The sequence below is a fragment of the Odocoileus virginianus genome, unplaced genomic scaffold, assembly GCF_023699985.2.
Source record: "Odocoileus virginianus isolate 20LAN1187 ecotype Illinois unplaced genomic scaffold, Ovbor_1.2 Unplaced_Contig_26, whole genome shotgun sequence".
Classification (NCBI taxonomy): domain Eukaryota; kingdom Metazoa; phylum Chordata; class Mammalia; order Artiodactyla; family Cervidae; genus Odocoileus; species Odocoileus virginianus.
This window is the reverse complement of record NW_027224343.1, coordinates 937,421-962,251: the sequence shown is the minus strand read 5'-3', so window position 1 is coordinate 962,251 and position 24,831 is coordinate 937,421. Positions and strand designations below refer to the sequence as shown.

The 24,831-nt window shown below is 46.2% G+C and overlaps 1 protein-coding gene across 1 annotated transcript in view; it reads left to right on the top strand.

Annotated features, from left to right (window-relative positions):
• Nucleotides 1–17,220: 17,220 nt before the first annotated feature.
• The window catches only part of VPS4B (vacuolar protein sorting 4 homolog B), a 29,097-nt gene continuing 21,486 nt past the window's right edge, over nucleotides 17,221–24,831 (top strand). The window contains exon 1 of the mRNA XM_070464509.1: nucleotides 17,221–17,488. Coding sequence (XP_070320610.1) covers nucleotides 17,462–17,488 — 27 coding nt within the window. The 5' untranslated portion in view covers nucleotides 17,221–17,461. The remainder of the gene's footprint in view (nucleotides 17,489–24,831) is intronic.

Genomic DNA, 24,831 nt, shown 5'->3' with positions numbered 1-24,831 from the left:
GTAGGTTCGGAACGATTGAAAGCTCTGTATCATGATGTCAAATCACTCTCCAGAGCCTTATATAGAGCATCATCAACAGTGATACAAAATCTCGTAGTTCTTGATGGCCAATTTATTCATCTTTGACAATCCTTTTCTAAACAGGTTTAGATGCCACCCTGAGCTATGAATTACAAATTATGAAACAGCTACTATCATATCTCTTGTATACCTGTTCTTGCTGTTGGCGTTTCTCTGCTCCCACGATGTCTAATTAACAACCTTCAGCCCCACGGGGCTACAGAGCCCCTGAAATGTGGCTAGTCCAAACTGGGATGTGCCGCTAGTGGAAAGTAGAATCCAGATTTCAAAGGCTTAAGCTCAATAAAAGATAGCTAATTAATTTCTTATATGGATTGCATGCTGAAGTGATCATGCTTAGGACATATTGGGTTGAATAGGAAATACATAATTAAAATAAATTTTACTTGTTTGACTTTACTTTTTTAAAAAATATGGCCACTAGGAAATTTAAAATTAATACTTGGCTCACACTTGTGGCTTTTGCAAGTTTTCTACTGAACAAACATTCTGTTGGGATGCATTTTTCATTTGAATCCAGAGAACAGTAGGCCAAGATTCCTTCACAGCTGATTTCCTAATCTGTGCCTTTTCTTTTTCCTACCCTGAGGCTACTACCTCAGACAATTTTCAAGGGGGTTACAGTGAAACTGCTTCTTGCTTTTGAAGCCCTGTTTTACAGCACGTGGAGAAGGAAATGGCAACCCCTCCAGCAGTCTTGCCTGGAGAACCCCATGGACCAGCCTGGTGGGCTACATACACTCCAGGGGTCCCAAAGAGTCGGCTTCGACTTGACTCAGTGACTTAGAAAGAAAGGGAGTGAAGTCGCTGAGTCGTGTCCGACTCTCTGGGACCCCCTGGACTCTAGCCCACCAGACTCGTCCATGGGGTTTCCCAGGCAAGAGTACTGGAGTGGGCTGCCATTTCCTTCTCCAGGGGATCTTCCCGACCCAGGGATCGAACCTGAGTCTCCCACATGGCGGGCGGGTTCTTTACCATCGGAGACAGCAGGGAAGACTAGGTGACTTTTTTCCTTTCTTTGCAGCCACGTGAGTAGAGAGCTGTAGTTTCTGAGGGTCGCCACTAGAGGGCCCTCTTGCCACACTTAGGACTGACAAACGGACCCCGCACGGCCAGGAGCGTCAGTTACTTTAACGGCTGGTTAATTGCTTTACAGAAACGTTGGTTGTACCAAGAAAATTAATTAATTCGTACTGAATGGGAGAATTTCCTTAAAATTTGCAGATGTCCCTGCATTGGGGGACTGCTTCAACAGCCAGAAAAATTATTAAAAGGAATAATAGTAGTTGAACGCCTGTTATTTTTTCGTAAAACTTTGAATTTCAATATTTTAAAATAATTTGAATTTCCCTTTCAGATCTCTAGATACTGAAGAGTAAAATCTGAAACTTCCTGATGTAACTACTTTATTTGTAAAGTAGCTTTATCCTTTGTCATCTGTATAAAATATTTACAACAAAAAGGAGACTTAGTAGTCAATATTTAATGTCCTGCCACAATTAATGTTCTTAATGGAAGTTACTCTCCTGAAGCTAATTGTCCTCGGGTTCTGCTGCCCCTCAGAACCTTCTGGAAATGTTTGGATAATAAATTACTTTAATATGTTATTGCCATTACTCAGAGTTCTTGCCTGAGAACAACAGCAACAACAGAAAAGTCAGACTTTTTGTACTTGAAACAAAGGAGAGGGAATGAGGTGAAAGGATACTTGGACCAGGAGGGAACTGAAGGGAAGCCCAGAGAATCCAGCTCAGGAATTAAGCAGGAACCAAAGGAGACCAGGGCTCCCCTGTTGGTTAGGTGAAGAATCTGCCTGCAGTGCAGGAGACCGGGGTTCAATCCCTGGATCAGGAAGGTTCCCCTGGAGAGGGTGATGGCTACGCACTCCAGTGCTCTTGCCTGGAGAATCCCATGGACAGAGGAGCCTAGCGGGCTACAGTCCCTGGGGTCACAAAGAGTCAAACACGACTGCAGCAGCTTAGCGCGCGCGCACACACACTCACACACTGTGTGCCAGATACTAATATGTTACATGTCAATATACCTCAATTTTTTTAAAATTCAGGTGAGGTCATACTGGATTAGCAGGCCCCGAAATCCAAGGTGGGTGGTGTCTTTAGAAGGAAAGGAAAATTTGGGGACAGAGGCTCGGACATGAAGAGACCACGATGTGACATCAGAAGCAGAGACTGGAGCGGTTCGTCCACCAGCTGAGGAGTGCCCAGGGGCACAGACACCCAGATGCCAGGACAGGCGAGAAAGGACCCGCCCCAGGAGCCTTCAGAAGAAGCGTGGCTCTGCCAGCACTTAAGATTTTTTTTCTTTTTGATATGCAACATTTTTAAAGTCTTTATTGAATTTGTTGCAATATTGCTTCTATTTTATGTTTTGAGTTTTTGCCAGCAAGGCATGTGGGATCTTAGCTCTCTGACCAGGGATCGAACCTGCACCCCCTGCATTGGAAGGTAAAGTCTTAACCACTGGACCACCAGGGAAGTGCCATCTGCCAACACCTTGGTTGGGGACCTCCAGCCTTCCAGCACTGTGTTAGGCATTCAGTCGCGTCCAACTCTTTTCTACCCCGTAGGACTGTAGCCCACCGGGTTCCTCTGTCCACGGGCTTCTCCAGGCAAGAATACTGGAGTGGATAGCCACTCCTTTCTCCAGAGATCTTTCCGATCCATGGATTGAACCCAGGTCTCCTGTATTGCAGGCAGATTTTCACCATCTGAGCCACCAGGGAAGCCCCCTGAGCCTTCCTGGCAGGAGAATAAAATCTGTCGCTCGAAGCCACAAAGTCCTGTTTTCTCACAGCAGCACTAGGACACAAAAACAGTTAAAAATAAAGGCTGATTTTGGAGCTGAGCCGCCAAAAGCCGCAGTCACAACCTTCTGCTTTCTGTCCTTAGGCTTTTGATAAGGTTTCTTTTGAATTATTGTTTAATGTCTTTCCATCCATCACAGAAATATTCCAGACATAACAAAGAACCAGGAAGTCTACAGACTGACTGGATTTGGATTTATTCACATAAATTTGTGAATAAACTCTGGAGATAAACATGACGCGACCCCACCAGTCACAGACGTATATGGGCATGGGGCAGAGGGAGCGATGACACCTCATGGGCCCCCAGGGGCTGCTCTCTGCCACAAACATGTTCCATCTAGCACCAACCCAGTGGGCTGTGACTGTCGAGAAAATTGAACTTTATGTGGACACATTATCCAGCCAAGTTCATGCATCCAGTATATGACACCCACTTTTGTTCCCTGTGTTAGGCTAAGAAACGTCCATGGCAGAAATGAGTTTATGAACTGATTGTGCAATAAGAATCTTCTGTGTAATTTCTGTGCACAAACCACGTGTCAGCATCATCTGGTCCCACTCCTGGCCTAGGCTTCCCTTCCTTCGCTGCTGGGGCCAGCTCGAGAGTCTGTGCCCGTCAGGATGCAGCCTGGTCCAGCCGGGAGCAACCTCTTCTCCCTCCTGCAGCATCCTGCTGCCAGTAACACTCAGCTCACACTTGTCTCCAGGGACTGTCTATCCCCATCCCTCACGAGAGGAATGGACGATAAACTCTGAGAACAGGAATTGTCCTTTATACAAGGAGAGGCCGGGAAAGGCATCACAGCAAATGCAAATCAGTGCTCACTGTGAGAATCAACAAGAAGCCCCAGGTTCAAGGACAGAGAATGACAGGTGCTCGAAAGTGGGATAAATGAACTCATTCGGAGTTGACTCCTGAATCCAACATCACTGTGTAAAATGCAAAGGGTTTCTAACTTTGCACCTCATAAGATCACTATTGCTCCAGACAAGATGAAGCAAAGAGGTGAGGTTGCCGGAAAGCTGCCTGATGTCCTGCGTTTGTCTGAGAAGGAGGAAGTGGCGCCCAGCAGCACGCAGGGGTGGCGAAAATGCAGAAGCATAGCGCAAAGGGCAGGCGACGTGCCGGGGGTGGCGGCGAAAAGAGGAGCCTGGGAGGAAAGATGGAGAGCAGTGCCACGGGGAGAAGATTCATCCAGTCCACACCGGGGCCCTTCAGGTTAATTCTGGGGCCTGCTGGAGCCAACCTAACAAGCAACAAGTGTCAGAAGTACCTGTAAGATCTGAGTAAAGATATTATAGAGGTAACATCCAATACCTTTGTAAAGTAGTGGGCTCCTACTGAAGTCCATTAACACATTTTCCTAAAATTTCATACCCGATGACCATCTCTATCACAAAAGAGAGCATTATGCTGTCTGCCACAAGGCCACCCTAGAAACTGTAGACTGTTATGAAGTCTATTTCTTTTTCCCAAAGGGATAATGCTACACTTTCGCATCAAGTGGTTCACGGAGGAAAAGGTAAAAAACACCGCCATTTATTGAATGCCCACAATGGACCTTCGACATAATAGTTCCTTATCTCTTACCTTTGTGGAAACCTTGTAAAGCAGGAATGGTAGTCCAGCCTTAAAGGTAAGAAAACTAGGTTTCAGAGCAGTTAAGTGCCTGTCCTTGGGTCTCACCTCAAAACCTCTAATACTTACTGTTATGCCACAGTGCCTCAACAATCTGGCAAGAAACAAAGGTACATCTGTAATCCACAGTCATTCCAAGTACCGTATATTTATGCTACGCCTTGAGGGATTTGTCTAAGGCGGTAAGAGATTTCAGAGATGAGCTAGCTCATCATCATCACAATCAAAAAGTGAAGTCATTCAGTCCTGTCCGACTCTGTGATCCCACGGGCTGTAGCCTAGGCTCCTCCGTCCATGGAATTTTCCAGGCAAGAGTACTGGAGTGGGTTGCCATTTCCTTCTCCATCAAGTAAACTAAAAATAACAGACGCTAATAATGACTCTCCTAAGTCAGAAAGCAATGGAGGAGCCTAGCTGAGTACACACCTGGGGTCTTCTGATGAAATCTCACCAAGTCTCATTTCAGCTCCTCTTAATGCTAAGAAATGCTAGGAAGCTGTTGAATGGGAGAGTTGGGATTAGAACCTTGGACCTCAAAGCTTAATGCTCAGAGGGAGCTCTTTCTACCACACGACAGTGTGCCAAGACCACACAGTAAAAATTACAGCATCTCTTTTGTCATTTCTCAAACATATTTGTGTTGTAATACCCATTACTTAGACATCAATGCACAACGCTTACCTTTTTCGTTCAGAAAATTTAGAAGGAGCTTGGAGGGTGAGATGCCTTTCACGTAATAGTCAGCTCAATTTAGATTTGTTGATTGACATATTGTCCACTTGGATCAATTACACCCTAGGGTCTTTGAAGAGAGCCAACTTCTAAACAAGTTCATGTTTCCATCTCTCTCCAAGGTATACATTTTCCCTGACCCGAATCTGCTCCTGAGAGGCCCTTACAATATCCCTCTTCTGGGATTTCTCACGACACAATGGAGCCACTTTCTTTGGGGCATATTCCTTGCCTCGATAGGAGTATATACTTTCTCTTTTAAGAGGGAACCTGAACTTTTCACTTCTACAAAGTCCCACCATAAAGCAGGTCCTAAAAGGTGAGGAGTGAAAGCTGGACTTGTCAGTCTTTCCGCATCTTCACTTGTTTTAGCACGCTCGCTCGCGAGCTTGACGTCTCTTACTAGAGTGTCTGTAACAACCAGCAAGTACTGATCCTCCCACGGTGTGGAAGGCACTTGGCGTTAACACCCAAGCCGCGGCTTTCTCCCGTGACTTTCACAGGCCTGAGTGGTCTCACTGCAAACTCGATGACAAAACTGCTTCTCAGATTGCTGCTGCTGAGTTTCTCAGTCGAGTCCAACTCCTGTGGCCCCGTGGACGGTAGGCCACCAGACTCTGTCTGTGGGCTTTCTCAGGCAAGAATACTGGAGCGGGCTGCCATTTCCTTCTCCAGGGCGTCTTCCTGACCCAGGGATCGAACTCACGGCTCTTTACATCTCCTGCACTGCAGGCAGATTCTTTACCGGGTGAGCCAATGGGAAAGATTGCTATTAGTTGTCATTTGTGTGTTACTGAGTGTTTTACACTGATAAAGACAAGGCTCTGTTGCATAGATTGGGTAAGCCTAGGAACCCTTCAAGAGTACTGGGGTGAAGGATGGAATTTTCCAATAAAAAACACAGCCATTTTGCAACTTCAAAAACATCATTGGCCAGCAGTTGCCCTTGGGAGTAGTTTGTCTGGCAAAGAATCCCTCATTTTCCCAGCATGACCTTAGGATGTAATTCGGTAATGAGATCATCTGGCAACCTTGAGCTTTAATACAGTGAAATTAAATAATTGAATTGGCTGTGGTTTTTAACCTATCCTTACTCTTCCAAGGTGGAATTTGGCCAAGATTATGAATAAATGCTTGAGCTTTCAAGACTCCCATTTTGTAATTATAATTTGAATAATGTTAAAAGACAACTCCCCTCAGTAGCACAGAGCATATTTTATGAACAAATGTAAATTCCTTTGTCACTTCTAAAGTCCCCTCTCCTGGCACAATTCAGACTCAACCTTTTCTATGATCATGGCAGACAGTCAACATTTCTCACCACTTGTTTTTAATGCATAACGCCTACATTGTATTTAGTATTCATTTTTCCCCGTGAAGATTCCTCTCTGTTTGTTAACTACTCTGTTTTTCAAACTATACCAGAAGTTTTGGGAAGAAAGGGACAGGTTTGACTTGTCATTTGGGTTTATTTCAACATCAAATTCAGGTCTGCCTGCATAACAGGAGCTCAGTCAGTAGCAGTTGGTTGGGTGACTGAAAAGTATTACGGGTTCAAGTTTAGGTATGTCATGAATTCTACTGTCCCCTCTTTAAGTCTCAGTGAAAAGTGTAGTGAAAGTGTTAGTCACTCAGTTGTATCCAATTCTTTGTGACCCCACGGACCCACCATGGAATTCTCCAGGCAAGAATCCTGAGCTGAGTCCAGGGGATCTTCCAGACCCAGGGATAGAACCTGGGTCTCCTGCATGACAGTCTTGCCCTTTACTGCCTGAGGCTCCAGGGAAGACTGTAAAGTCCCAGGGTTCTCCTCTGTTGGGTCTTCCCAGATGGCACTGGTGGTAAAGGAGCTGCCTGCCAACGCAGGAGATTCAGGCTCCGTCCCTGGTCGGGAATATCCCCTGGAGTAGGAAATGGCACCCCCCTCCAGTGTTCTTGCCCGGGAAATTCCACGGGCAGCGGAGCCTGGCGGACTGCGGTCCGTGGGGCCGCGAGAGTTGGACATGCCTGGGCACACCACGTGTTGCACACTTGGGCTGTAGCTGTGTCCCACACATGTAACTGAGCACTCCATCCCACATGCTCTGATTCCAAATACCTGCACAGTTGCAAGTGGAATTTTATACAAGTGTGAAATGTCTTATTTAGTTAAGATATTGACCTCAAGATGCATTAATACAGCAGCTCCCAATAAAGAATTTTTTAGGTTTGACAACTCTTAGCTTTTCATCTCACCATTGAAATGTATCCTTTTGAACCCCTTCTTTAAAACGGATAAATCACAAAGAAGAAGATTGCTAGCTAATTTTCAGTCTTATGGTGCTCAAGTTGACCTTTACTCAGGGCTCCCAAATCCTGCCTCAACACCCCTCTATACCCAGAATATCACCCTCACTCATCGTTCAGAAACTTACCAAAGTGCCATGTATCATTCAGCTGGTAATTAAGTCATGACACATACACAAAACCACAACCAATTCTTTTTTTCTGGCATAACAATATCTCTTCAAAAATGTATGCAGGTGCAAGTATATGCACTTTGAAAACGAAAATGGAAACAAAGCTTAAGGCCTCAACGGACTTGCTAAACGTGATAATAATGAGCTTCTAAAAGAACTCAACATTCAGAAAACTAAGATCATGTCGTCTGTTCCCATCACCTCACGGGAAATAGACGGGGAGACAGTGGAAACAGTGTCAGACTTTAGTTTTGGGGGCTCCAAAATCACTGCAGATGGTGATTGCAGCCATGAAATTAAAAGACGCTTACTCTTTGGAAGGAAAGTTATGACCGACCTAGATAGCATATTAAAAAGCAAAGACATTACATTGCCAACAAAGGTCTGTCTGGTCAAGGTTATGGTTTTTCCAGTGGTCACGTATGGATGTGAGAGTTGGACAGTGAAGAAAGCTGAGCACCGAAGAACTGATGCTTTTGAACTGTGGTGTTGGAGAAGACTCTTGAGAGTCCCTTGGACTGCAAGGAGATCCAACCAGTCCATCCTAAAAGAGATCAGTCCTGGGTGTTCATTGGAAGGACTGATGCTGAAGCCGAAACTCCAGTACTTTGGCCACCTGATGCGAAAAACTGACTCATTGGAAAAACCCTGATTCTGGGAGGGATTGGAGGCAGGAGGAGACGGGGACGACAGAGGATGAGATGGCTGGATGGCATCACCGACTCGATGGGCATGAGTTAGAGTAAACTCTGGGAGTTGGTGATGGACAGGGAGGCCTGGCGTGCTGCGATTCATGGGGTTGCAATGAGTTGGACATGACTGAGCGACTGAACTGAACTGAAAACAGTGAAAAGAGAATGACACTATTTTCAGCAGCAGAAGAAAAAACACCACTAAACAGATATCATATTGGAACCCTCTCCTATAAAACACATAATTACCTCCCTAAGAGTGTATTCATTTTCTTTCTGCTTAATCTTGTGGTAGAGTTGATTTAATTTAGCAATCAAGTGGGACAATGAACAACTAAATTAGACTATAATTCTTAGGAAAATGTTGGTGTAGATAACAAAATCCAAAATTCCTTTGCTAATCTAGACAGTCATTACTTGATGATGGCATTCTTGCTATGTGGAAGTTGGTGCTGTCCTGTGCTGGGTGTTAGTCAAGAGAGTACCTAAATTCTTCTCCTAAAACTAGTCTATGGGAAATAAATGGAAGTTGATTTTTGAACTACCCCCAACAAATCTCACCCCTGACCTGTGTGTTAGTTTGGTGATAGCAAACCTGAGCGATTTTACCTGCTCAAAAGACAACGGGGATGACTCATTCTGGAGAAGGAGCTCTCAATGGACAGCAAAGGCTTCTGTGTATAAGTTAACTTTGCTGCTAGAATATGTATCGGTCTGCCTATTTCTAAGATACAGAGAAGTTGTTCCTCTTTCTAAACCAAATGCTTCCACTCCACAATTTTCCAAGGCGGTGATATTTCATGAAGTCTTTCTAAGCATCTGTCTTTATTCATTCCACTTTTTTTTCTTTTTGGTGAGGTATAGTTGATTTACAATATTATACTAGTTTCAGATGTACAACATGGTGATTCAAAGTCTTTGTAGATTATACTCCATTTAAAGTCATTATAAAATATTGGCCATACCCCGTGTGCTGTGCAATATATCCTTGTAGTTTATTTTATGCAAAGCAATTTATACTTTGGGAACCTCTAATTTGTTCTCTGTGTCTGTTATTCCACTTCTGTTTTGTTATATTCACTTGTTGGGTCTATTTTTTAGATTCCATATATAAGCGATAAATCACTGCATTCTTCTTTCTCAGTCACTCCATTTTCCTAATTATCTTGATGAACATAACACTTGTCAGAGCCCTGTGAAACATAAATTAGAGAACCAACAAAGATTCTGTATAGTATTTATAATATGAAATCTTACACATATTTCTTATGTTAAAACAAAATATTAATTCTTTTCCGTCTCCCTTACAGAGATGTCTTGTAAAATATTACTGTGGTGGTCATACTCTAAGTGACCCCCTCAATGAGTCATAACCTTGTGTAATACCTTCCCTTAAGTATGGAAACAACCTGTGACTTCATTCAAACCAACAGAATATGGCAAAGGCGAAGGGATTTTGCAGATGTGATGAAGGTCCCTAATACATTGACCTGGAGTTAGTCAAGGCTATCCTGGGTGGGTCTGACCTAATCAGGAAAACCCTTTAAGAGAGAGTCTGAGCCTTCCCTGAAGCCAGAGACTTGAAGCAGCCAAGATCGTGTGTGTGTGTGTGTGTGTGTGTGTGTGTGTTTTCTTGGCTTTGATAAAGTAAGCTACCGTGAATTTGGCCAACAACTTCAGGGAGCTTAAGAGTAGCATGCGTGCACGCTTAGTTGCTCAGCCATGTCCGACTCTTCGCGACCCCATGGACTGTAGCCCACGAGGCTCCTCTGTCTGTGGGATTCTCCAGGCAAGGACACGCCATGCCCTCCTCCAGGGGCTCTTCCTGACCCAGGGACTGAACCCACATCTCTATGTCTCCTACATTGGCAGTTGGGTTCTTTACCACACGCCACCTGGGAAGCCCATTAAGTGCCCATTGTCTGGGGAATGATCACCCAGCTTGCAAAATTCTTGAAGGCAGGCACCTCACCTTTCCTCCTGAGCGAACGCCTTAGAATGCATTCACCGTAGATAAGTCACAGTGAAGAGTGGATGCCTCCATCCACACGCCCATCCTCAGAGGACGACTGACATTGATGGCTGGTTCCTAAACCCACTAACAGTCCAGAACTCTCTGTAGCTTCACATGAATAAAATGAACAACGGTAAGTGGGCAAGGGGTGGGCCTCCAGGTGACCAGTACGTCCAGAAAGGTATGCTGCCTGATACGGAGAGCAGGTTTCCAGCCCAAGAACCCTGATGAGTCACTTCCTTCACGTGATCAGCTGTCGGTGCTTTGTCTGCCTTACCGCTGTGTCCCAGGTCAGGGAGGGGGCGGGTGACTCAACAAGCAGAAACGTGCCTCCTGGGTGGACGTGAAGAGCGGCCCTGCTCATGCCTTCAGAGAGTGCGCTTCCTTTAGGGAGCCCAAGGGAGAAAGATTGTTCCTGGACAGACTGATGGTGAGACCCTGCAGAAGGGTGAGTCCACAGATGCCATCTGCCAACCAAGCAACCTCCCAAATTGCAAAAGATCATTCACAAGGAGACTTCACTTCGTTCAACAAACCCTGGCTACGGGCTTCCCAGGTGGTGCTAGTGATAAAGAACCCACCTGCCAGTGAAGGAAACGTAAAGACAGGCACTCCATCCCTGGGTGAGGAAGACCCCCTGGCGGAGGGTATGGCAACCCCCTCCAGAATCCTTGCCTGGGGAACCCGGCGGACACCCTGGCGGGCTACAGCCCGCGGGTCACGAAGAGCCAGACGCGACTAAAATGACTTAGCAGGCATGCCCAGCAACTGGAGCAGATACTGCGTGTGTGGGGGGGGAACAAGGGCACGGGGCCAGTTCAGTTCAGTCGCTCAGTTGTGTCTGACTCTTTGTCAGAGGAGGAGGTTATGAAATGGATAAGGTGACGTCTTAGCCCTCACTGACCTCACCGTCTAGAAGGAGGAACGCTGTGAAGTTGTCTCATGGACAACAATTTTTGACTATCTGTTATGCTCCAGACACTGTATTCAGCACTTAGCCTCATTATCTCAGGACAATTCAAGGTCCCAAAGTTATGAGAGTTTAAAGAGTTTTTGAAGGTGTCCTGAGCAAGAGCCACTGAAACAGGTCCTTTGAATAGGTACGACACCAACAGGATGAATGGGTGACAGCAATCGAGGGACAGAGGGTGTACTAGTCAAAGTCCAAATCAGAGCTGTGCTTCAGAATGTGGAGGTCGCGTGTGCTCAGCGGATTCTGCTTCCTGAGATGTCAGGCGGTCGCAGTACCTTCCTGTCTCCTTTCTCCCTGGTCCCTCCTACAGATACATTTTCATAAAACCAATACAGGTCTCCCTTGCTTTTTGAAAAGTTGCTCTGCACCACTTTGCTTTCATAAAAGATCTGCATCGGTACCTGTTTTCGCTAACTGAAAGAAATCCGAAGAGGAGTTTTACTTTTATGAAACTTTTTATGAAAAAAAGATCAGGGAGAAATAATACTGTTTACAGTTTGTTTTGCAGAGAATTGTAGAGGTAAGCAGGCTTCCCTTGTGGCTCAAATGGTAAAGAATCTGCCTCCATGCAGGAGACCCAGGGTTCAATCCTTGTGTTGGGAAGATCCCCATGGAGAAGGGCATGGCAACCCACTCCAGTATTCTTGCCTGGAGAATCCCATGGACAGAGGAGCCTGGCGGGCTACAGCCCACGGGGTTGCAAAGAGTCGGACACGACTGAGCGACTGTGCTGAACTGAACTGAGTACATAGAGAAGTAGGGAGTGTGTTGTGCTGCTATGCTCAGTCAGGCGTGTCCGACTCTGCGACCCCATGGACTGTAGCACGCCTCCCTGTCCACCACCAACTCCCGGAGTTTACCCAAACCCCTGTCCATCGAGTCGGTGATGCCATCCAACCATCTCATCCTCTGTCGTCCCTTTCTCCTCCTGCCCTCAATCTTTCCCAGCATCAAGGTCTTTTCAAATGAGTCAGCTCTTCGCATCAGGTGGCCAAAGTACTGGAGTTTCAGCTTCAGCATCAGTTCTTCCAATGAACACCCAGGACTGATCTCCTTTAGGATGGACTGGTTGGATCTCCTTGCAGCCCAAGGGACTCTCAAGAGTCTTCTCCAACACCACAGTTCAAAAGCATCAATTCTTTGGCGCTCATCTTTTTTTCTAGTTCAGCTCTCACATCCGTACATGACCACTGGAAAAACCATAGCTTTGACTAGACAGACCTTTGTTGGCAAAGTAATGTCTCTGCTTTTTAATATGCTGTCTAGGTTGGTCATAGCTTTTCTTCCAAAGAGCAAGTGTCTTTTAATTTCATGGCTGCAGTCACCATCTGCAGTGATTTTGGAGCCCCCCAAAATAAAATCTCTCACTGTTTCCATTGTTTCCCCATCTATTTGCCATGAAGTGATAAGACCAGATGCCATGATCTTTGTTTTCTGAATGTAGAGTTTTAAGACATTTCTTATGTACTTCTGGTCATCAAATATGTGAAGAATTTTCCTCATACCCAGCAACTTTCAACATGAGCTGAGTGTCTTAAAATTCAATTCTGACACTGGAGGCAGCTTCAGATCCAACAAATTAGGGGCTCAGTCCCACAAGACTGCCTTCCTGCCCACCCCCACACACACCCTCCTCAGATGCCAGTCACAAGCCTGGGATGTTACCTGTGCTTCTGGCTATAGATCAGAGTTTACAATGATCACCACCCCCACCCCCCCACCCCCCTGCCAAGGTTCAATCAATTTGCAAAGCAGCTCACAGGACTCAGAAAAACATTTAACTCATTTCCATCAGTTTACTATAACAGGTTTGGATAAAGGATACAGCTGAACGTCCGAACAGACAAGGTGCACGGGGTAGGGTGTGTGGGAAGAAAGGGTAGGGTGTATGGGAACAGGCGTGGAGGTCCGGTGCCCCGTCGTAGCCCACCACCCTCCCAGCAACTCCACGTGCTCACCAACCCAGAAGCTCTTTGAAGCCCATACTTCGGGGAATTTTACGGATGATTCACCACATCACATGGGCACGGGCAATCTTTAACTCTACCTTCAGCCTTTCTGCCTTCTTAAGAGAATGGCAGGTGGGGTTGAAAAATCCCAAGCTTCAAATCATGGCTTGTACTTCCTGGTGACCAATCCTCATCCAGGAGCCTACCCAGGGTCACCTCATTGGAACAAAAGACATTTCAATCACCCAGGAAACCCCAGAGGTTCAGGAGCTCTGAGTCAGGAGCCAAGGGCACAGTTCAGTATGTATTTTCTATTTATCTCACACATGTAAAGGGGAAAAGTTTCTATTCCACTAGAAGGTAAGCTCCAAAGAGCAGGACTTTTTAAGGAAACATTTTATCTTAAAATAATATTTACAAGAGAGTTGCAAAAGTAAAGAGAATTCCCATATATGCTGCACTCTATACCTCCTACTGTTAAGATCTTAAACAACCATAGTATATTCATCAAAACTAAGAAATTAGCATTATTATAATACTATTAGCTAAAAAACAGATTTTTATCAGTTTTTCCACTGTCTTTTTCGATTACAGAATTCAACCCAGAACCCCATATTGCATTTAGTTGCCAGTCTCCTGAGTCTCACTTCCCAGGTGGTTCAGAGCTAAAGCACCCACCTACCAATGCAGGAGCCACAGGAGACTTAGATTTGATCCTTGGGTTAGGGAGATCCCCCGGAGGAGGAAATGGAAACCCACTCCAGCATTCTTACCTGGAAAATCCCAAGGACAGAGGAGCCTGGTGGACTACTGTCCTTGAGGTTGCAAAGATTCAGATATGACTGAACGGCTGAACATGCACACACAGACACAATCCTAAAATCTGTGATGAGTTTCTCAGTTTTTCCTTATTTTTTAAGACTTTCACATTTTTGAAGCACACAGTCAGGTATTTTGTAGTGTTTTTTTTAAAAAAAAAAAACAAAACTTTAATTTGTGTTTTTATGGTACTTTCTCATGATGAGACTGAATTTTTTAAATATCATAGGTGGCACTTTTCTCATTGCACATTAGGGAGTACGTGGTATCAACATGATTTATTAGTATAGGTTCTAAAAGAGAAATTACTGACTCTTTGGTTCATATCCAGCACCTAAAACAGCCTGGGACATAGTGGTACTCAATTGTGGTACTCTAATAAATTCTCTTTTAATTATTACATGTCTGTGCCTTCCACTAAATTGTAGGATCCTAAATGGCAAAGGCCACATCTTATTCATATTCATGGGTTCCTAATGCGCAGTGGACTTGTCTGCTAAACGTTTAGGGACTGAACTGAAGGTGGGTTGGAGTTTGGCCGCATCTTCAGGCAGAGCCAGGCTGGAAAGTCACTGCCCTCCGCGGCTCCGTCGAATCAGTTACTGTTCACTAAATGTCTGCATGTGCTGCCGTTCTAAGGGCTGGGTTCGCTGTAGTATTTTATCAGGGACTGGAAGGGGATAGAAAGGTGGGATGAACAGGTAGATGCAGGCAGAGAGAGGTCTTCAGCTTTGAGCCTGGATGATGGAGAGCTGGTGACATTTATTCTGAAGCACAAACAGAGATAGAAGTTTGGAGTATACGATAATTAATTTGACTTTTACTGTGTTGGAGTTTTCCTGTGGTAAAATCCCATGGCTTTTGGAGCTCTCTGGGAGGTAGCTGTCAGTGATGGACAGAGGACAGGGCAGGCCTAGAGATATAAATTTGAAGCCATTTCTATTCTATTGCATCTAGAACCCAGAAAGGAGATAAGATGCACAAAGCTTGAGGAGTGAAAGAGAAGAGGATGTCAGACTCTGAGGGAACTCTGCCCTTAAGAGTGAGGAGGGGAGGAAGTAGAGAGGATAAAGGACATCAGGACGCTACCCAGAAGAGATTTCAAGAACTGGGTAGTTGCCAATAGTAAATACGACGCAGGAGGGAAGTTCTTTATTTAGGAGATGCCAGATGTTCACAAAGAATTAGGGAATGAGTGGGAAAGAAAACATTGGAGTGATTAAACATCTTTCACTTTCCTTTGAGAAGTTAGAAAAGGAAGGGTAAAAAAAAGAAAGAACCGTGACTGCAAACAACAGAATGCTGGGGAAAGGTCCTATTTCAGTTCTGCCACTAATCTCTGACTTCCATTGTCCCACATAAAGCACTTAGCAGCTCAAGCCATTAACCTTCCCTGTCACAATAACTGGAATAAATAATATATGATCTGACAGTTTCAGGGCTTCCCAGGTGGCACTAGAGGTAAAGAGCATGACCCCCAATGCGGGAGACATAAGAGACGCGGGTTCAATCCCTGGGTGGGGAAGAGCCCCTGGAGGAGGGCACGGCAACCACTCCAGTGTTCTTGCCTGGAGCATACCATGGACAGAGGAGCCCAGTGGGCTACAGTTCATAAGATCACAAAGAGTCAGACACGACTGAAGCAACTCAGCAGCAGCACTTTCACAGGATTTGTTCAGATGTCACATCCCCACCAATCTACTGGAAACTCCTTGAAAGGAGGGCCTGACATAATTTTCATTAAAATTCTCAGGGCTTTGTAGAGCCATGACAGTAACCATTTGGGAAAATGCCTGTTGGATGAAATGTAAAGTGTGAGCAATAATAAGCGCTAACACATCCTGAGATCTTCCTGTTCACTCATCACTGTGCAATGTGCCTAGTCACACAGCACTAGCATTGTCCACAATCCTGAGATAGGTACCATAATTATCCCATTTTACAGAGAAGCAAATGGTAACCATGACACCACCTTATAACAGAAAGCAAAAAGGAACTAAAGAGCCTCTTGATCAAAGGGAAATTAGAGTGAAAAAGCTGACTTTAAACTCAACATTCACAAAACTAAATCATGGGATCTGGTCCCACCACTTCATGGCAAATAAATGGGGAAACAGTGGAAACAATGACAGACTTTATTTGGGGGGGGGCCTCCAAAATCACTACAGATGGTGACAACAGTCACATAATTAAAAGACGCTTGCTCTTCGGAAGAAAGGCTATGACCAACCTAGACAGCATATTAAAAAGCAGAGACATTACCTTGCCAACAAAGGTCCATCTAGTCAAAGCTATGGTTTTGCCAGTAGTCATCCATGGGTGAGAGTTGGACTATAAAGAAAGCTGAGCACCAAAGAATTGATGCTTCTCAACTATGCTGTTGGAGAGACTCTCGAGAGTCCCTTGGACAGCAAGGAGATCCAATCAGTCCATCCTAAAGGTAATCAGTCCTGACTGTTCATTGGAAGGACTGATGCTGAAGCTGAAACTCCAATACTTTGACCACCTGATGCTAAGAACTGGCTCACTGGAAAAGGCCCTGGAGAAGGGGATGACAGAGGATGAGATGATTGGATGGCATCAACGACTCGATGGACACGAGTTTGAGTAAACTACAGGACTTGGTGATAGACAGGGAGGCCTGGCGGGCTGCGGTTCATGGGGTCGCAAAGAGTTGGACACAACTGAGCGACTTAACTGAACTAGTAAGCGGCCCAAAGCCCCAACCAGTGGGTCTTGGAGCTCGGATGACAGAGCGACAGGGCACGCCCCACACTCAGCCGCGTGAGAGGCGCCAGAACCAGTAGGTCATTTCAAAGACCATGACAGCCGCAAAACTTAGAAGCAGGAACATTCGTCCATCCCCAGCGGTCCCACTGGCTCAGCGGAGCTGTAGTGCGCTTGCGCTCAAGCTGACTTCCGCCAGGCCTCAGCTGGGTTCAGGGATCCGTGTCCCGGCCTCGCGAGGCCCAGGGCTAAGGCGAGACCGCGACAGGCGGGGACCGGGTGGGGCGCGTGTTGATGACGAAAGCGGAAGTCCTGTGGCAGAGACAGGCGCTAGGCCGGCGCTGGGGGCTGGGATCGCGGAAGCTCCGTGGGGAGGGTCGGGCGCAGTCTGAGTGCCGGAGGTTTCCGAACAGGTTCCCGAGGGAGGCAGCCGCGAGGTTCCAAGCCGCCGGCCTGCGTGCGTTCGGGCCGCTCCAGGTGTGAGTCGACGTCGCCTGTGGCCTGCCTCCGCCCCCGGCCCTCCCCGGGGAGCCGCCTCGGGTCTCCGCCATGGCGTCCACCCCGACCAACCTGCAGGTATCCCCGGCTCCCGCCCCGGAGCGCGGCGCGGGAGGGTGGGGGGCGGGGAGGGCGGCCGCGGCCGCGCCCCTCGCGGGGCGGGGAGGGCGGTGCCCGCGTCCCGAGCCTGGGGGGAGAGGCCGGCTTTCCGCCTGCTCCCGGCGAGCCCCCTGCGCGGTAGGACTCCTGACTTTTGTTGAGTCTTTTCCGCCGTGTATATGTGTGGTGTTTTTCCCTTTTCAAACCAGCCGAGTTTGAACCGAACTGGTTGAAGCTTGAAGGAGAGGCATAGACCCCAATCGGTGTAAAGGAGAGAGGAAAGAACGGAATGCATGCAATGCACTGCTCTGGATCAGATGAAAATAGGAAAATTGGAGTCCTCTCCTGGTTTCTCAAGCTGCTGTAGCAAAACCTTTCTTTCGAGCTGTCAGATGAGTAGAATCGTGAGCTCAGAATCTGAGGAATCCGTGAATTCCTGGAGCTCTGCGTTCAGTGCGCCCTGATGGCTCCCCAAGTGTGGCATGTAAATAAGATCATGGAGTAGGCTTCAGCTCCTTGGTTAATTCACCTTTCCACCCCTACCGCAGTGAGTTCCGTGTTTTATTCGTAAAGCACGTGATCCTAATATTTTAGACAGTTGTTCAACTTCTGTGGAATGGAATTCTTTGAGATGAGGCATTTTTTAAACAGTGCCTCCCATCCTTCAAACGGATCTAGGACTTAAGTGGGGTTTCAGTTCAGTTGCTCAGTCGTATCCGGACTGCAGCACGCTAGGCCTCCTTGTCCATCACCAACTATCAGAGTTTACTCAAACTCGTGTCCATTGAGTCGGTGATACCATCCAACCATGTCATCCTTTGTCGTCCCCTTCTCCTCTCTCCTTTGGCTTTAGGGTCTTTTCCAGTGAGTTGGCTCTTCACATCAGGTGGTCAAAGTACTGAAGTTTCATCTTCAACATCAGTCCTTCCAATGAATATTCAGGACTGATTGCCTTAGGATGGACTGGTTGGATCTCCTTGCAGTCCAAGGGACTCTCAAGAGTCTTCTCCAACACCACAGTTGACAAGCATCAACATTTCCACGCTCAGCTTTCTTTATAGTCCAACTCTCACATCCATACATGACTACTGGAAAAACCATAGCTTTGACTAGACAGACCTTTGTTGGCAAAGTAATGTCTCTGCTTTTTAATATGCTATCTAGGTTGGTCATAGCTTTTCTTCCAAGGAGCAAGCATCTTTTTCGAGCATCTTTTCAAGGACCCATAATTTTATGGATGCAGTCATCATCTGCAGTGATTTGGAGCCCCCAAAAAAGTCTCTCACTGTTTCCATTGTTTCCCAATCTATTTGCCATGAAGTGATGGGACTGGATGCCATGATCTTAGTTTTCTGAATGTTGAGTTTTAAGCCAACTTTTTCACTCTCCTTTTTCACTTTCATCAAGAGGCTCCTTAGTTCCTCTTCACTTTCTGCCATAAGGGTGGTGTCATCTGTGTATCTGAGGTTATTGATATTTCTCCCAGCAATCTTGATTCCAGCTTGTGCTTCATCCAGCCTGGCATTTTGCATGATGTACTCTGAATGTAAGTTAAATAAGCAGGGCGATAATACACAGTCTTGACATACTCCTTTCCTAATTTGGAACCAATCCGTTGTTCCCTGTCCAGTTCTAAGTGGAGTTTAGAATGTGACTTAACCTGAAGGGTGGCAGTCCACTAGGTAAGTTTAGGACAAAAGAGTGATATGAATACCTATATTGAATCCTCCTCTTGGTTTAACAATTGAAAAGGCATCTATTGAGTACAGGCACCTAGGATAATTAGCAGAGGATCTACTTAGCTCAGAATAGTTGATCCTGAAGAAAGATCACTGAAAGTAGACCAATTTAAATCGAAATCAAATTTTCACTTGAAAGAGGGTGAAGTGCTTGCTTGGGACTTTTATATTGAAAATCAACCAAAAAGATTATCAAAGTAAATGTTTTGTTTCACAAAATATAATTGCAACTGTGACTTACTTCTTAGAGAATGTCATGTGTTGATTCTTATATGTGTATCGTTTTCAACAAGATTTCCTTAAACTAAGATGCAACAATAATATAACCCCATTCAGAAGGGGTCTTTTTGGTAAATGTACTTGGAAAAAGTATTGGTCATTTGATAAAAGTTTTGTTCCCTTGAGTATCAAAGGTGGTTTCTTTTGAAGTGCCCATCTTGTCTTCATCCTTGTTGGTTTGTCAGTTAACTGCATAGTTTTATTCCACCATCTGTAAAAAATGTTTTTTATTGAAGTTTCATTGATTTACAGTTTATACTAGTTTCAGTTGTACAGCATAGTGATTCTGTTTTTCTACAGATTATATGCCACTAAAAGTATTTACAAGATGATGACCATGATTTCCTGTGCCCATCTGTTTCCTTGTTGCTCATCCACCTTATGCATAGTCCACCAGCTTTTCATTTGCCAAGAATCTGCATGTGATTTGGGCTTTCTACAATATAATTTTCATCTACTTATCCATGTTTTTTCTTCTGCAAGATTGAAGTTTTATTCTATGATTGTTTGCATTATATTGGAGTTGGACTGTGAATGTTCTTCAGTGAATCGGTTTGAGATTGACCTGTCTTAAAGGCATAGTTGCTAGTTAACAGGAAGAGAGAATGAGTTATATTTTTATCAGTGGTTGGGTCAGGTGCACTTTCTCATTCAACCTTTTCAACCTGCTAATGTAGGAAATTTGGGTGAAGAATATTCAACAACAGATAACTTTCCAACCAAACAAGGCCAAAATCCCCATAGCCAGATGCTTATAATCAATTGGAGGAATGCAGATAACTAAAAATCAAAATAAAATAATGTAATGATGCTGTAGTGAGGGAGGGCAGAAAGGAAGGGCTTGTGTAACTCTTCAAGGATAAATGAGAATTGTTCCACAGAGAAGGTGATGGTGAGCTTAGATAAAGTGAAATACTGACACTAATTGTCTGCCTGGTATTTGGTGTGATCTCATTTAGTCCTCAGAACAGCTCTTCAAGGAGAGTATTACTTCAGTTTCTCAATATAAGAATCCAAAGCTTATTAAGGGTATGATTTACCCAGACATACAGTTAATTTATTGAAGGTAGTTTTGAATTCAGGCCTATCTGCTTATATGTTGGTGCTTTTTCACGATAGAATCATGCCTTCTTGGACAGGAGGGTAGGATGCATTCCAGGTAGAGAAAAGCAACTTACGCTTCAGTCTAGAAGTGTAATAGACCTTGGAGAGAGTCGGGAGAAACTGCAAGTGCATTGTGCATAGAACTCAACATTTCCTCAGTCTGGAATGTTTCTTTGTTTTTAAAAGTGTCTATATGTTGGGGCATCATAAAAGGAATATATCATCCTTGATTTCCAAGGGCTTATATCTGATGTGAAAACAGACATATAAAGTGACCGTTGGGTTATTTTATGACCTTTGGAAGGATGTGCAGGGGGCGGTGGGAATTTAGAGGACACGTGGCTAGATCTCCTGGGCTTGCTGGGGAGGGCTTACAGCAGCAGGAGCACAGTGACTGTGCTGAGTCCTGGAGAAGCTGGAGTTTTACAGGGAGACGCTGGGGCCCAGGATTCCAGGTGGACCGCAGGCTGAACATGCAGCTGCGGACGGAGCCTGAGCCATCTGGGCTGTCCCAGTAGTTTGGCGTGATGGGAGTGGAGTGTGCCGGGGCGAGGTCGAGCCTAGGAGGCCACGTCCCCAGCAGCAGTGTGCACGCACAGGTGATTGGCCCCATCCTGCTCCACATGGGGAGTCAGGGCAGGAAGCTCCAGTCTTTGTTCTAGAACAAAACCATTGTGTGTGCACAGGGACAGCTTGACGGGAGGCAGGCCTGGAAGCCCCGAAACAGTTAGAAGGCAGGTTCTGTCTCTGTGATGGGCGGCGGCGGAGGCCAGGGTAGTGCAGTAGCTGTGAGGATAGAGGCAGGGTTGGTGAGAGACAGATGGACGAGGAAGGGGAGTTGGGCGAGGATCTCCATTTAAAAAGTGAGCTTTCTCCCAGATTCCTTGTTGGATGTCTGAGTTGGTTGGTTCTGGGATTACAGGAAGAGAGGGGCAGCTTTGGGGCCAGAGGGGTCCTGAACTTTGGGGGCTTGAAATGCTTGAGGGGACAGTTGGGTGGAAATGTCCGTTGAGCAGTAGGGTTCGTGTATATAGAACTTAGACTGGTTGGGGATAAGGATTTGGGGGTTCCTAGCACACAGATGGTAGCAGAGGTGGGGGCATCTTGGAGTTTGTGGAATGAGGGGAACAGGGACCAAGGCACAGACTGAGTGGAATAGCAGCTTTAGGAGAGAGAAGAGGGAGCCCGGGAAAGAGTGGTGACGTGGCCGAGAGTAACACCTGGGGAGGACAGAGGAGGCCGAGCCACGGGGCTGTCTGCTGAGGGCCGGTGCTCACCTGGCCACCCGGCCCGCAGAGTGGGAGCAGGAAGACGACTGGGGGAGGAGTCGGGAAACCGAGAGGGATGCGGGATTCTCCGTGGGACGTGGCTGTGGAGGTGAAGGGACAGGTAAGTTGTCAGTTACATGGAAACCTTAGAATTAGGAAGAGGTGGTGTGTTTTGTTGTGTTTTGTAGCTGTGAGTCTAAGATAGGACTTCCATACATTTTTATGCTAAGGATTGCTCCCTCAAAAAAGGGAAAGGTTAGGTTGGGGAGAACAGTTGCGCTGATATAATTGAGGGGAGTAACTGTCACAGGATGAAGCGGGGCAGGTTCCAGAGCACTGGGGAAAAATTAGTCTTGAAAGACGGGCGCTGGGCCGTCCTTCCTCTTGAGACGGGTGGTTCTGGAATTTGCCCAGTGCCCCAGGGTTTCCTTGCATGCCCGTGTCCTGTGGGCTCCTAACCTGAGGAGGACAGTCCCAGGAGTTCCCAGCCTCCCAGTGTCCAGTCAGCCTCATGCCAGCCTCTGTGCTAGACTCCGGAATATAAAAGAGCCATTACGACAGACTCCTGAAGCTCATATTCTGGTAGGAGAGGACAGGCCAAAACCAAACCCCCTGCACAGAAACAGCAGCTGGAAGCATTTTTAACGGAAGAGTGATGTATTTTCAAATTGAATTAATTTGGGAATCATCAGCCTAAAGATAATCAGTTTTAATCATTAAGAACAGCTCACCTAGGGAGGTAGTAAGCAGAAGCTCCACCCAAGCCCAGAGGAACCTTAATATCTTTCAGTGTCGGTTACAAGAAGAATCTGCCAAGGAAACTGAGCAGGATCTGTCACAGAGAGGTGGGAGGATAGTGTAATATTCTTTTGTAGAACATCTTCGAGGGATCACGGTGAAGACAGGGTGGGCCTTTGGATCTGGCATCACAGAGAACCTTGACATGAGCAGTTTTATCGATAAGATAAGGGGCAGGAGCCCAGGCCCATAGCTGGCGGGTACGTAGAAAAGAGGGACTGCAGAGAGTAGAGGCTGCTTTGGTGAAGTTTGGGTTCTAAACAGTAGCAGAGAAACAACCAGGCTGAAGCGGGTGTCAGTGTCAGGGCTCTCTGAAAGTGAAGTCGCTCAGTCGAGTCTGACTCTTTGCTACCTCATGGACTGTAGCCCACCAGGCTGCTCCATCCATGAATTTTCCAGGCAAGAATACTGGAGTGATTTGCCATGGAGGGTTGATGGCAGGCACACAGAAACATCTGGTGGAGAGAAGTTGTCACAGATGACAGAAGTGGAAGCCCCCGTCCTGGTGCAGGTTCTCTGTATGGAAGGAGGTGGTCAGTGAGGGAGTGTGCCGGGTGTGATGGAATAAGTGCAGGGCAGGTGGAGAGCTAAGGGCGAGGATGGGCGCAGCCTTTTAAACAGGGAATCAGCTTTTGACTGGAGCCTCCCTGAGGATGGGCTTCCCTGGTGGCTCAGCTGGTAAAGAATCCGCCTGTGATGTGGGAGACCTGGGTTTGATCCCTGGGTTGGGAAGATCCCCTAGAGAAGGGATAGGCTCCCCACTCCAGTATTGGGGCCTGGAGAATTCCATGGACTGTGTAGGCTATGGGGTCTCAAAGAGTCAGACACAATTGAGCGACTTTCACTTTCTCTGAGAACTGGTATTTGAACTATGATCGAAGGGAAGAGCATCCTCAGCAGATGGACCCGGGTGCCCGGGGACAACAGGGTTTCAGTTGGGACCCAGACAGAGCCAGGCCCGCTTAGATCACACCCGGGCTCTGGGGACTGACTGTCTGCAGGGGGAACCGCCAAAGGGTGCCCCGCCCTGCTGCTGTGTGGACTTCAGCATCACGTGTAGAGAGGCTGACCGCCAGGAGGAGGCTAGGCAGGAAGTTTGACAAAAGCATAGAGGAGACCTAGGGTGGCAGCGATTGTAACTTTGTTTCACATGCAAAGTGCCAACAGAAATGACGATGAAGTGAGGTGTTCAGCAGGCCAGAAACAAAGGCGTGTCCTCAAACCCTCATCTTTGATTAAAGGTAAAGTGCTTGCCGGCCAGTGTGGTAGCTACCTGTGGCAATCTACGTGTCATTTAAATAAAATGTAAAAATCACTTTTCAGTCACACCAGCCAGAAGTTTCAAGAGCTCTGTGCTCCTGTACTGGGCGGTGCAAATACAGAGGTGTCCCTCATCAGAAAAAGTCACCATGTATAGAACTAGATTATTAAGTACTGACTACAGGTTTCAACTGGTGTCATTTTGGTTCCTAAAAGAGGGCTGCCTGATGCGTCCACACTTTATATCCTGCTGGGCTGACCAGACTTGCAAATTAAGCTTTGAGTTCAACAATTTGAACTTCGAAGCATGTAGTGCTATGTTTGATCAACTCTAAAACACACCATTTATTTTTCTTCTCTCCTGCTACAGCAGCTGGAAGGCCTGTTCCTCCCGTTTATCCCATTTATATGCAGTCCATGAGCAACTGCTTCCAAGTATACTATTCATAGCATATGATTCGTTTTGTATTATGTGAATAATTTACTTGTGTGCTTATCTTTGGTATAGCATGACCATGATTACTTTTTCCTGCTGGCTCTTCTGTTGAATACAGGTTTCCTGCCTAAACTAATCCAGGCGGGATGCTTCAGTAACCATGCTTGTTCTTTATTTGTACGTGTGTGCATATTTCAGAATATTAAAGATCGCTTTCTTAGTGAAAATCTTACTCTGAGATGATCATAGACCCACATGCAGTTGTGAGGAGTAATAGAGCCTGTGTAGCCGTCACCCTGTCCTTCCCAGTGGCAGCATCTCGTGTAGTAGTGTCACAACCCGGATGTTGATCTTGGTACATTCCGCTGTATTACTCAGATTTCCCCAGTTTTCCTTTGTCTCTCTGTCAGAGTTCTGTCACACAAGTTAACTCTTGAA